The following is an 11,149-nucleotide window of genomic DNA, read 5'->3' as shown; positions in this document are numbered from 1 at the left end:
AACCGCTATTGTAATGTCTATTTTTCTTTTCAGCGTGCCCGCTGTCCTGCCCAATCTATCCTGAAATAACCCATGTCGAATGCCCATCCAGTCCCAAAACCCGAATCCACGCTTAGCCAATCTGTTTTATCCCAAAGTTTTGTGTCCATAGAAGAAAAAGAAACGACGTAGAAAGTAAAAGAGAAAGAAAAAAATAAAGAAAAAAAGCATCTCAGTCCCAAAAGTAATAATGATAGAGGTAGTGAGTGATAAAGGTACCCGTAATGTCCTCAATCATAGATACGATATTGATGTTCTGGTTCGTGAGTTTTGCATCCAGTCATTTAATCAGTTCGACTGCTGCTGAACAGAGACAATCGAATACGGCGAAGGGCTCCGATAAGGAGATCGGGAACGTATTGGCCGAGGTAGGCTTGACGACGGGTCCGGAAACATGGAGTCTTCTGCAACACCGATCTGACTAGCGGCAGCTTTTTCTCGAAGAATACAGAGTCTGCACCAAAATATGGATTAGTACAATCGACTGGGGAGTTGATCAATCTCGTGGCGCTTGTTTTGGGGTGCCTCACTCTTCTTGAGAAATGCCGGGGAGCAAAACGGGCTCCTTTTTAAGATCAAATGGCCCAGACTGGAGAACAAGGTTAGCCAAGAGCTCGATCAAATAATATAACATTTACCACATGTACATACAATTTCCAGCCCACGTTTCTGCTTCCGTCTGCCATGACGCAGAGCTGCTTGCATACGCTCATATAGAGTCCTGACGTTGCTCTTAAGACGCATTTCGGAAGCAGCGCTGGTTGTATTGGAACAGCCACCAACGCTCTCAGTCTCCAAGTTGACTGAAGAAGCTCCTCTCAACATATGAGCCATCGCTCAGGGCGAGGTAAATGATCGATTAATTAATGAATTAAAGAAGAAAAGGAAATAAGAAAGCCGAGAAGAGCTGAGGAGCAGGAAATAAAAAAGTAGCGAATGAGCTTGTAGTTCTAAGATGAGAAAAGAAATAAAAAAAGAGATGAGAATGATGGCGAAGCAGACAGCAGAAGTGCGGTCCACAATAGCGATGATAGCAATGATAACAAATGAATAAAAATAGGGCCCGCGTGGCTTCTAGATGCTTGTTGGGCGACGAGTGTTGGTGCGAAGTAAATTAGTGAAGATATCCGTACGAAGGGCTTGGACAAGGTGAGGATGAGCTTGGTTTTTTAAAAAGAAAGCGAAGAACACGATTAGAGATGAAAATGAATGAATGAAATGAACCCAAACGATGATGCACACTGCCGAAAACAAATTGCAAGACAAGACAATCAAGAAGAAAAAAAAAAGAATGAATGCCGACGGATAGTCTAGCAGGGGGGAAAGGAGTGTGTCAGCTGGCGCCGGTGAAGCTCCGCGTGTGCAGAATGAATGGTGGCGTCCGGCTTGAGATTCACAAGGCCAGCATGGTTCCGACGGATGCGTTGCTGCCGGGGCCTCGCATATATATACGAGTAGATGTGCGTGGAAATGGACGTACATAACTCACCAATATCGGCACCTATGCGTGTCTGAGCTTCTCATTATTCGGTAGCCCTTCGGTCGGTGCCGCATCTGGGCCTCTGACGACGGGGCCTCATCAGACAGTCCAACCGTACAGCGCAGAGTGCGACACTCGACACACTAGGAGAGGATGGCCGCCTGTGTCTGTGTCTCACATTACACCTAAATCCAAGCCCTATATATGTACTCCCGCACAAATGTGGAATGCGTGAAGAACCAAAATGGCATTCCTGTTGCTGCTGTTACCCTCATGTAAGACGCTGTACGCCGTTGCATTCGTCAGGGTAATGAGCTGCCGGTAGGCGATCAGGCCAACCGTTCACGGCCGGAGGGAGCAGCGGGCGGAGCATCGTGCGTGCACGGGCGCTGTTTGCTTCCTTTTTTCTTCTACATCAAGCGGGTTACAGAATGAATGGGGTCGACGACGGCTTGGCAGACTTGCCGTCTCCTTGCCTCGACGACGATTTCTTGTCTCATCTCATCACGGTTGCACTGGAGCCGGCTGCCTGCCTGCGCATTTAGGGTTGACTGAGGTGGATACGCCATTCATGCATAACGAAAATGTGAGATGCCGCGCGGTGATCCTTTAAACGCGAAAACAAACGATAATCGTGGAAACCCTTGTCCAATATAACTTCGCATCATTTGCCGCGTGGGCGAACCAATCACAAAGCCACATTGTTCGATGCTGAAAGGAAGCCAAAGGGAGATCTCTCGCTAATCTTTGGGGTTGGTGCGGAGGCACAGCTGGCACTAGGTCAATTGGGTGATAGTAATGATGCTCTTTTTTTCTTCTTTATTGTAATATGATATGTTCCACAAGCCGCGATCTGACGCTTATTTGGGATAGTCCTTGATGTGGAAGCTCTTGGACTTGACAAATGCTTCAAAGCCAAACTTTCCGAGCGTCTGGCCCTTACCTGAGTTCTTCCATCCAACCCATGCGAGATCCTATTATGTTGGTATTACGGTCAGCAATATGTTACGGGGCTGTGTTCATCAAAGCATTTCCTTGCTACCCTTATTGCCTTGGTCGGGTGCGATGCGACTGCGGCCGACAAGGGAGAGGGGCTCGGGCTTTAGGGTGCACGCGCAGACTTACCGGGCTAGGATAGTCACAGCGGTTGACAAAAACTGTGCCAGCGTCGACTTCCTCCAAGAGGGCGTAGCCCCGGTCAACATCCTTGGTCCAGATACTAGCCGAGAGGCCAAACTCGCTGTCGTTCATCAGCTTGACGGCCTCTGAGTCACCCTTTACCTTCATCACGGGAATCACAGGCCCAAATGTCTCTTCCGTCATGACTGTCATAGTGTGATCCACGTCCGTTAATAGGGTTGGTTTCACAAAGTTGCCCTTGGACGGGGGGTTTTGGAAACTTTCGTTTTCCGGCGTCACATCCTTGGCTCCCTTTTTCAAGGCATCTTGAATGTGTGACTCTATTGTTTCCTTGGAACGTTTGGAGATGACGGGTCCTACATGAGTGGACTTATCGAATGGATCTCCAAGCTTGTATCCCTTGAGCACCTTCTGAACGGCTGCGACGAAAGCATCGTGAATCTTTTCGTCCACGTAGATTCGCTCAACGGAGCAGCAGCTTTGACCAGAATTGAAGATGGCGCCATCTACAATCTCTTCAGCAACCCAATCAATGTCCACATCATCTCTGATGTATGCGGGATCTTTGCCGCCCAGTTCGAGGCCCACGTTGACAATCCGATCGGCGGCAGCCTTTTGCACGGCAAGACCGCCGGCAACGGATCCCGTGAAACAGATGAGCGCGATCTTGGGATCTCGAATGATGCTTTCCATGATACTAGGCGACCCGCAGTGGAAATACTGCAGAACGCCGTCGGGCAGACCAGCTGCCGCGAAAAGCTTGGCCACCTGTTCTACAACAGTAGGTGTTTGTGGGGATGGCTTTAGAATCACGCTGTTTCCAGCTAGGATTGCTGGAATCAGCACATTGACTAGAATCAAATATGGGTACTTGAGACACGGCATGTTAGCTAATAACGGCGCGTTGAACGGCGGCCAAGGAGTAGGCGTGTGGTTTGCTCACATTCCAAGGGAAGATGATGAGAACAGGCCCAACGGGTGCTCTCCGAATAAAACGCTTGAACCCTTTCTCAGGCTCACCCTCGACATCCCGTAAAACTTCGTCGCTAATTTTGAGGAGATACACGGCCCTCTTGATAGCCGTGGTGATTTCTTTCGCCGTATAAGCGATGGGCCGACCCATCTGGGTGGTCAGTTCCAGGGCGAGTTCATCCTGGTTTTTCTCCAGGCCGTCGAGGAATTTCCTGACAATGTCTTGCCTTTCCTTGAGAGTCGTCTTGCGAAAGCTCAGAAAAGAGTCTGTGGCGACCTGAGAGAGCAGCTCCAGATCGGCGGGATTCGGGCCATTGCGGGTGATGACAACCTCGTTGGTATTGGGGGAGATGGTATTGATCACCTCGACAGACATGGCTGCGTATTCCTCGCAAGGGTAGAATGAGATTGCAACTGACAACGATTTCACAGCGGAATATGCAAAAAGGTATATGAAGTCAAGTAATGGGAAATTTGAAATCGGCGATGGAAAGGATGGGGAGGGGAAATGATAATGCCAGACCGTCTGGAGAGCCGCGCCTGCCCGTCTGTCATTTGCCCCACGTCACCGATATCGTTGCCCCGCCATGACCATTTTCCACAGTAATATTGCCTCCAAAGTATGGAGTAGTAGCAAAACTAGCAATGCCTACAGTGGACAATTCTTCGAGTGCTAATTGTACCCTAGTACTACCTGGGCAAACAAAAGATGGGGGATTCAGGGCAGAGATTGGCAAACGAGTGTCTCTACGAGGGCTAAAATCACTAAAATCACGCGGCGCTCAGTATAATTTAGTTTTGGAAGTTGGAGTAGCCGCTTTTCGAAAGGAGGCTGCAAATCGCTACCTAAAATTTATTCTCCGGCTCTCTAACCTAATGCCTAAATTATACTGAGCGCGGTGCAGTAGTATTAGAGGATGCTTCAGGTACAGAGCACTTTAGTCAGGTAGCTGGGCACAGTGGCACCGTCTGATCTGATAATCCAATGCGCCCCGCTACTGTAATAAGCATATTTCTTATCGCGATAAGGAACTTTTTTTTGCCAGTGCAACTGCTAGGAGAGAACCGAGTTGCTTCTGTGATATTGGAGTGAAGCAGTACGCTTTGCAAAACACACAAAATGGCTGCTATAAAAGCCAATGATTTTTTGGGTGCCTCCGATAGCGAAGACGACCAGCTAAACGGATATGACTCCGAAGATGAAGTAACAAAGGGAGGACGCGGCCCAAAGCGACGAAAAATTAGCAGCGACGACGAGGACGACGACAATGACGATGGAGCAAGCGATCAGGACCAGGATGACGATGAGGAAGACAGGGAGGGCTTAGAGCCGACAAAAAAAGGCGATGAAAATAAAGGAGGCGAGGAAAAGACAAAAGCGAAAAAGCTAAAGTCGAAAGACCTACCGCGCGTTGCTCAACCAGCGACGAAGAAAAATCTTATTACGACAGACGAGGCCATTAAAAAATCCGGGGTCGTATACATTTCGCGCGTGCCGCCCTTTATGAAACCCAACAAATTACGCTCCCTTCTCACTCCATACGGCACCATCAACAGGATATTCCTCGCCCCCGAAGACCCAGTCGCAAGAGCGCGGCGCATCAAGGGAGGCGGCAACAAGAAGAAGACATTTACCGAGGGCTGGGTGGAGTTTGTCAAGAAGAAGGACGCAAAGGCTGCGTGCGAGCTCCTCAATGCACGGCCAATCGGCGGCAAGAAGGGGAGCTACTACCACGACGATATCTGGAACCTGCTGTACCTCAATGGTTTCAAATGGCACAATCTGACGGAGCAGATCGCCGCTGAGGACGCCGAGAGAACAAGTCGCATGAGGGCTGAGATTAGCAAGACAACGCGGGAGAACAAGCTGTTTGTTCGCAACGTGGAGAGGGCCAAGATGTTGGACGGCATGGAGGCCAAGGCCAAGGCGAAGAAGAGGAAAGCGAATGATGCTGCTGTGGCTGGCGAGGAGCCGAAGCAGAGCGTACGGACATTTAGGCAGATTGCCAAGATCAGCAAGGGTGATGATACCAACGAGCAGCCGGAGCGCGTCAACAGAGTATTGAGCAAAATCTTTTAATAGCTAACTTTGATATATATCTTAATTTTGGGTTTTTTTTCCTCTTTAGACTCAGCGCCGCTTTCTGGTCAGTGATACTATGTTCAAAGGGACGTAATATTAAGCATCCATTGCATTACAGGGTACCTACCTCAGTTTACTCGAGTACCTAGTACTATCTACCAAATTAACATGTAATAAAAACAGGCCACTGGTGTCCAAAGGACTTGAAAACAAACGCTTAATAATGTGTCCCTTTAAATACATTTCTTGCGAAGAGCCAAGCAGGGACAGCTGCAGGTGGAAACTGCCGTGATGTCTTGTGAAGTTGTTAACTCTTTTAGTGCATGTCCCCGCGGATGACTCGACCAATGACTCAATATTGCACATTCTTCCCTGGCACTGGCTCTTTGCCCCGGCCACTACTACTGGATAGGCAATAAATTTTCAGCGGCCAGATGCAGCGATAAGCCATAGAAAAACGCTTATCAAGCAGCGGGGCAAAATAATTTTTGAACTTTGGTGTATATTGTATTATCTACGGGCTCCAGCCGCGTAAAATCATCTACCACCATACACATCCCTTCGCAATACGTCGACCTCATCAAGCAAAATGTCCATGGACCTTGATGATGCCATCTCTATCGCGCCTGCTGCGCAGACGCATACGAGTGCAACGTAAGTAGCCATCCATCTCTCACGAGACCGGTATCCGATTCGGTCTTTCACTGCGGCTGCATCTCCGCAGTGTCCGTGAATGAAAAGGACCTTGGCTCACAATATTTTCCTCTTCAGAATCCTCTGTCACAACTGCGGTACTCCGATCGATGGAACGACGGCGACAGGCGCAACCTGCTACGACTGTATCAAGCTAACCAACGACATCACCAATGGAATCCAGCGAGAAGCTACCATCCAGCAGTGCAGAGACTGCGAGAGATGGATGTTGCCACCGGCCAGTTGGATCGTCGCCATGCCCGAATCTCGCGAGCTTTTAGCTCTCTGCCTCAAGAAGCTAAGAGGCCTGAACAAAGTGCGAATCGTCGATGCAAGCTTCATCTGGACTGAGCCTCACTCTCGAAGAGTCAAAGTCAAGCTGACAATCCAAGACTCTGTCCAACAAGGAGTGTTGCTGCAGCAGAGCTTTGAAGTTGTATATGTCGTGGCACATCAGCAGTGTCCCGACTGTCAAAAGAGTTTCACCCCAAACCACTGGAGGGCCTGCGTACAAGTCCGACAGAAAGTCTTGCACAAGAGAACATTCCACTTCTTGGAACAGCTGATCCTGAAACATGGTGCGCACAAAGAAACCCTCAACATCAAGGAAGCCAAAGACGGTATCGATTTTTTCTTTTCCGTTCGAAATCAGGCGGAGAAGTTTGTCGACTTCCTCAACTCAGTCGTTCCCGTCAAGGTCAAGGCCGCCCAAGAGTTGATCTCCATGGATACCCACACTTCTAAAAAATCATACAAATTCACTTTCTCTGCCGAAATTGTCCCCGTATGTAGAGATGACCTGGTTGCGCTGCCTATAAAGATGGCAAAACAGAGCGGCAACATCTCACCTCTCGTCCTCTGCCACAAGATTGGCACAGCAGTCTATCTCATGGATCCACAAACCCTTCAGACCGCAGAAGTGAGCGCATCTCTCTACTGGCGTGCTCCTTTCACAGCTCTCGCCGACGCTATGGAGTTGGTTGAGTTCATCATCATGGATATTGAGCCGACCCCCACTCGGAATGGCAGGTGGTTGCTCGCTGAGGCAACGGTCGCTCGTGCGTCCGATCTGGGCGTTAACGACAGGACGTACTTCACGCGAACACATCTGGGAGGCTTGCTGCAGCCAGGCGACTCAGCGATGGGTTACCTGCTGAATGGCACTAACTTCAACAACCCCGAGTACGATGCGATCGAGGAGTCCAACACATATTCATCAATAATCCCAGACGTTGTGCTAGTGAAGAAACACTACCCCAACCGCAGGAGGAATCGTCGCCGCAACTGGAAGCTCAAGCGTATGGCTAAGGACGAGGGCGAACTTCTACCAAAGAAGGCAGACCAAGAGCGTATGGATAAGGAGTACGAAATGTTCTTGCGAGACGTTGAGGAAGATGAGGAGCTTCGTGCTGCTTTGGCGGTATACAAGAACCCCAGAAAGGTAACTGATGAGGAGATGAGTATAGCAGAAACGGATATGGACGGTGATGACGGCGTGCCTACGGTGAACATGGACGAGCTGTTAGATGATTTTGATGAGCTCACCATGGAGGATTAGTATATGGTTTAATGAAACTTACTGCAATGAGATATTAACGAAGGTCATGTTTGATTCTCAATGGACCCCTGCCCATGTTCTTAAAAACATCCATATGAGTCTCCCGATGAAAGTTGTGACTTCCTTCGTAAATATTCCAGCCAGTGCCAAAAGAGCATATATTATAAGAAGGACGGTATGGAGCCCAAATCAATCGTCTTTGGTTCTTGTTTGGCTTCTTGTTTGACCTCTGGTCGTTTGAACTGTTCTCTTGACTTTTTTCTATTCATCATGCGCTTGTGCAGCCCAAAAAGATCATCATCCAACTCGTCAAGACCGTCAATAGATTGACGATCATCATTTTTACGATCTGAGTGAGGAATCTTTTTGTGAGCCGTTCCTGTAGAGGATGAGGATGTGGCCTGAGGGCTTGTATGGGGATTTGGTAAAACGGTTCTGCGCGACGTCGTACTTGGGCGTATATGAGAGGGCGGTTCAAACTTGATCCTTTTGGAGGATGATGGCATTGATGTTGGCGGTGATCTCGCACGGCTTCGATGATCCCGCTGTGGCGAGGATTTGCTCGAATAGCCCGCAGCCGCTCTCGTCCTACTCGATGACGATGAAGCACTTGCAGAAGGCATAATAATCCTGCCCTCCCGCCTCGGTGCCTCCATCAAGCCCCGCAGATTTGTTCTCGCCAGAGACGGCAGCACACTCTCATCGTCCCTTGCTTCTCCGTCACCCTCCAGTGTCTTACGCTGCTTCATGTCCCGCTGAGCCAAATCGCTTCTCTGCCTTGCTCTCATAGTTGGCACTGCGTCTACCACGACTGGCCACTCAATCTCGCGAATGGTAGCCGCATTTTGAGCCTTGGCTAGTGCTTTGAGGCGATCGTACTCTGCACGATGGAGATGCGCCGTGAAGCGCTGAGCGATGTGCAGAAACTCATCATCGACCATCCTGTACTTATCATCATTGAGTGGCCCTAGAATCATGAATCTAACAGGGGATAAGTCAGTAAGTCAACCTGATACGTGGAATGAAAGGGCGCGCATCCACAAAATGGGCGGTTTCACGCAGCATAAAATGAGATGGAGGTTTTGGACGCGTACTCTTCATGAGGCCGCTCTGGAGGAGGCGAAGTAGACGGACTTCGGATAGGATCTACAGACAATTCGCTGTATTAGCGCTTGGTTTAGAGAACATATGTTCTTTTTTCATACCTGAATCCAAAACGCGCTGGTATCTACGCGACACTGGCGTTCGCAAGATATCACGGCTGTCATCTTGCGCCGTCGATCTTAAGCCTGAAGGATGCTCCCTGGGGCTTTGAGCTGCTGTTCTTCCTGCCGTATTGCTTGTGGAGGACTCGGATGTCCTTTTCCATGGCAGTTTTCTTGCCATGACTGCGAGACGCTGCAATTCGTAGCATTGGAGACTCAGTTGAGCTGGCGCTTCGTTCGCAGTCGTAAGTTTTAGTGCATTTGTAGGTACGTACCACTTGCGCATAATGCAGTAGGTAAGCGGCGCTGGTTCAGTCACATTAATCAGAACAATTGAAAGAAATTACACAAAAAGAGTAAATAAATTTACATTGGTTCATGGTTGACGTTGGGACTTAGACAGTAATTATATCTCCGAGCTGGCATTTATCCCCATTTAGATATGGCAGATTATAGAGATATCTATCATCACGCCAGAATAAACGAGCAACTAATCAACATCCAACAACCTATTAGAAATAGGTTCTATGAATTCCTACAACTTCTTTCCATCATTCAATCGCAGAAGAACATGGACAGCCGTCACTTAAATAATCATTTGCTAGTTAAAAAAAAAAAAAACTTCCTCCCATGTACTTGTTAGAGCCAAGGGCCCAAATGTCCCATGACTTTAAAGCTCACGCTAATCGTATTTTCTTGTATTTTCACATTATTTTAGAAAACCGAGTCTCGCCGGCGGGTTGGGCCATAAGCCACCGGGCTACAAATAGCCCGTCCGGGGGCACAGTACCATCACTGCCAACCAGATTCAAAGGACGAGAGGCCCTGATATGAAGTATCGTATTCTCAAAATGAATATGGAGTATACGACAGCCTGTCTTATTAAAAGATATCATCAATAACTAAAAACAAAGGTTGATACGGTGTTAGTAAAGCTTCTTTGAGCGCTGGTAGAAGCACCTACGGGGAGAGTATAATGTTTCTGCCAAAACAGTTGTGCCAGACCCTCTCTCAATACCATAGCAGCAAATAGCACCTCACTCCTCAATAGGCGACTATCAGGAGGCGTGATCGTATCAGAAACAATCACTAATGCGTGAGATACTTCTGTATCTGCATGATAATCTGAACACCAGGAAGGCGGACGCACTAGCCAATCGTATAACGTGAATCGATGATAGTAGCTCTGGTGAATCTGCTCTTCATTGTATCTAGAGAAATTGGTCCTGAGTGGGGATCTAGGAAACTTTTAGCTGAGTCGCCCATCTAGTGTTCAAATGCCCTTGGATTGGCTCACAAAAATCTGATCCAAGGGCGATGCTCTGGTTGACTAGAGACTTCTATGTGGTCTCCATCTTCTCTTTCCCAATCCACCATCTTCAAACATCTGTCAATATTTTCAACGATATCGTCATATAGTGGTATGTTCGTCCGTATCGGGTAGTCTCTCCAATTTACAATGATATCTGGGTTATCCAGATCTAGTGGCGGCCACTTATTGACCTCATTCCACCTTTTCGCGCGTTGCGCCGCCACGTGAGGAGTGTCAGGACTGAAATATCGATGTTCGAAATCAATGGGATTTTCTTCGTCGATGATTAACTCTGGGCCGTGAACAACACCCAACTCCAAAAGACGCGTATCAGACAGCAGCGGCTTCTGCGTCAATCTCTCTAGCTGCCGCTTAAGAGTAGTGGCGGCATCATAGAGCCCAATGTGCCACTCAATATATGGATCCGGAAATGGCCGAGGTATCGATCTCACAAACTGATGAAACGTGGCCATTTTCTACCTCTTGCGCACTCGCGAGTTGTGCTCCGAAGCGTTTGTCCAGGCGTGAAGCTGAATATTGAGAGTGTACGGGCATCGCGTAAAGCCCAGGGTACGCCAGGGCATCTGAAAGGAAACCGTGGAAGAAACGACCAGCTCCAAGGAATGGATACCTTATAATCGACCAGAATATCGAGTGATTTACCAGA

General features: G+C 48.5%; 6 protein-coding genes across 6 annotated transcripts; 2 read left to right on the top strand and 4 right to left on the bottom strand.

The window, feature by feature from the left end:
- Nucleotides 1-327: 327 nt before the first annotated feature.
- TrAFT101_000901 (uncharacterized protein) lies at nucleotides 328-873 on the bottom strand (the record flags this gene model as incomplete). Its single annotated transcript, XM_024909401.1, has 3 exons — nucleotides 328-493; nucleotides 570-628; nucleotides 691-873. 3 exons carry the CDS (start codon nucleotides 871-873, stop codon nucleotides 328-330), a joined length of 408 nt encoding a protein of 135 aa, XP_024765133.1.
- A 1,506-nt stretch (nucleotides 874-2,379) lies between these two features.
- On the bottom strand, nucleotides 2,380-4,007 carry TrAFT101_000900 (uncharacterized protein; the record flags this gene model as incomplete). The annotated part of the gene is made up of 3 exons (XM_024909400.2): nucleotides 2,380-2,493; nucleotides 2,645-3,529; nucleotides 3,603-4,007. The coding sequence occupies 3 exons, from the start codon at nucleotides 4,005-4,007 to the stop codon at nucleotides 2,380-2,382; spliced, it is 1,404 nt and encodes a 467-aa protein (XP_024765132.1).
- A 690-nt stretch (nucleotides 4,008-4,697) lies between these two features.
- ESF2 (RNA-binding ATPase activator esf2) lies at nucleotides 4,698-5,719 on the top strand. Its single transcript, XM_024907487.2, has one exon. The coding sequence runs from the start codon at nucleotides 4,752-4,754 to the stop codon at nucleotides 5,709-5,711; it is 960 nt and encodes a 319-aa protein (XP_024765131.2). The 5' UTR covers nucleotides 4,698-4,751; the 3' UTR covers nucleotides 5,712-5,719.
- Nucleotides 5,720-6,241: 522 nt separating this feature from the next.
- NMD3 (ribosome-binding protein) lies at nucleotides 6,242-8,037 on the top strand. Its single transcript, XM_024907486.2, has 2 exons — nucleotides 6,242-6,368; nucleotides 6,486-8,037. The coding sequence occupies exons 1-2, from the start codon at nucleotides 6,304-6,306 to the stop codon at nucleotides 7,963-7,965; spliced, it is 1,545 nt and encodes a 514-aa protein (XP_024765130.1). The 5' UTR covers nucleotides 6,242-6,303; the 3' UTR covers nucleotides 7,966-8,037.
- Nucleotides 7,770-9,353, bottom strand: TrAFT101_000897 (uncharacterized protein). Its single transcript, XM_024902293.2, has 4 exons — nucleotides 9,171-9,353; nucleotides 9,060-9,111; nucleotides 7,988-8,946; nucleotides 7,770-7,906 (listed from the first exon to the last, which is right to left on the bottom strand). The coding sequence occupies exons 1-3, from the start codon at nucleotides 9,349-9,351 to the stop codon at nucleotides 8,127-8,129; spliced, it is 1,053 nt and encodes a 350-aa protein (XP_024765129.2). The 5' UTR covers nucleotides 9,352-9,353; the 3' UTR covers nucleotides 7,770-7,906; nucleotides 7,988-8,126.
- A 1,110-nt stretch (nucleotides 9,354-10,463) lies between these two features.
- On the bottom strand, nucleotides 10,464-10,955 carry TrAFT101_000896 (uncharacterized protein; the record flags this gene model as incomplete). Its single annotated transcript, XM_024899078.2, has 1 exon — nucleotides 10,464-10,955. One exon carries the CDS (start codon nucleotides 10,953-10,955, stop codon nucleotides 10,464-10,466), a length of 492 nt encoding a protein of 163 aa, XP_024765128.2.
- Nucleotides 10,956-11,149: the final 194 nt, after the last annotated feature.

The sequence above is a fragment of the Trichoderma asperellum genome, chromosome 1 (assembly GCF_020647865.1).
Source record: "Trichoderma asperellum chromosome 1, complete sequence".
In the NCBI taxonomy this organism is placed as follows: Eukaryota; Fungi; Ascomycota; class Sordariomycetes; order Hypocreales; family Hypocreaceae; genus Trichoderma; species Trichoderma asperellum.
Note: the sequence above shows the minus strand (reverse complement) of the source record. Positions and strands in the feature narration are given on the sequence as shown.

Excerpts from the sequence above, each read along its gene's own strand:
- ESF2 (XM_024907487.2), top strand. The coding sequence starts at position 4,752 with ATGGCTGCTATAAAAGCCAATGATTTTTTGGGTGCCTCCGATAGCGAA.
- NMD3 (XM_024907486.2), top strand. The coding sequence starts at position 6,304 with ATGTCCATGGACCTTGATGATGCCATCTCTATCGCGCCTGCTGCGCAG. Across the intron at positions 6,369-6,485 it reads CAGACGCATACGAGTGCAAC|AATCCTCTGTCACAACTGCG; the intron begins GTAAGTAGCCAT and ends TTTCCTCTTCAG.
- TrAFT101_000897 (XM_024902293.2), bottom strand. The coding sequence starts at position 9,351 with ATGGCAAGAAAACTGCCATGGAAAAGGACATCCGAGTCCTCCACAAGC. Across the intron at positions 9,112-9,170 it reads CCAGCGCGTTTTGGATTCAG|ATCCTATCCGAAGTCCGTCT; the intron begins GTATGAAAAAAG and ends AATTGTCTGTAG. Across the intron at positions 8,947-9,059 it reads CCAGAGCGGCCTCATGAAGA|ATTCATGATTCTAGGGCCAC; the intron begins GTACGCGTCCAA and ends ATCCCCTGTTAG.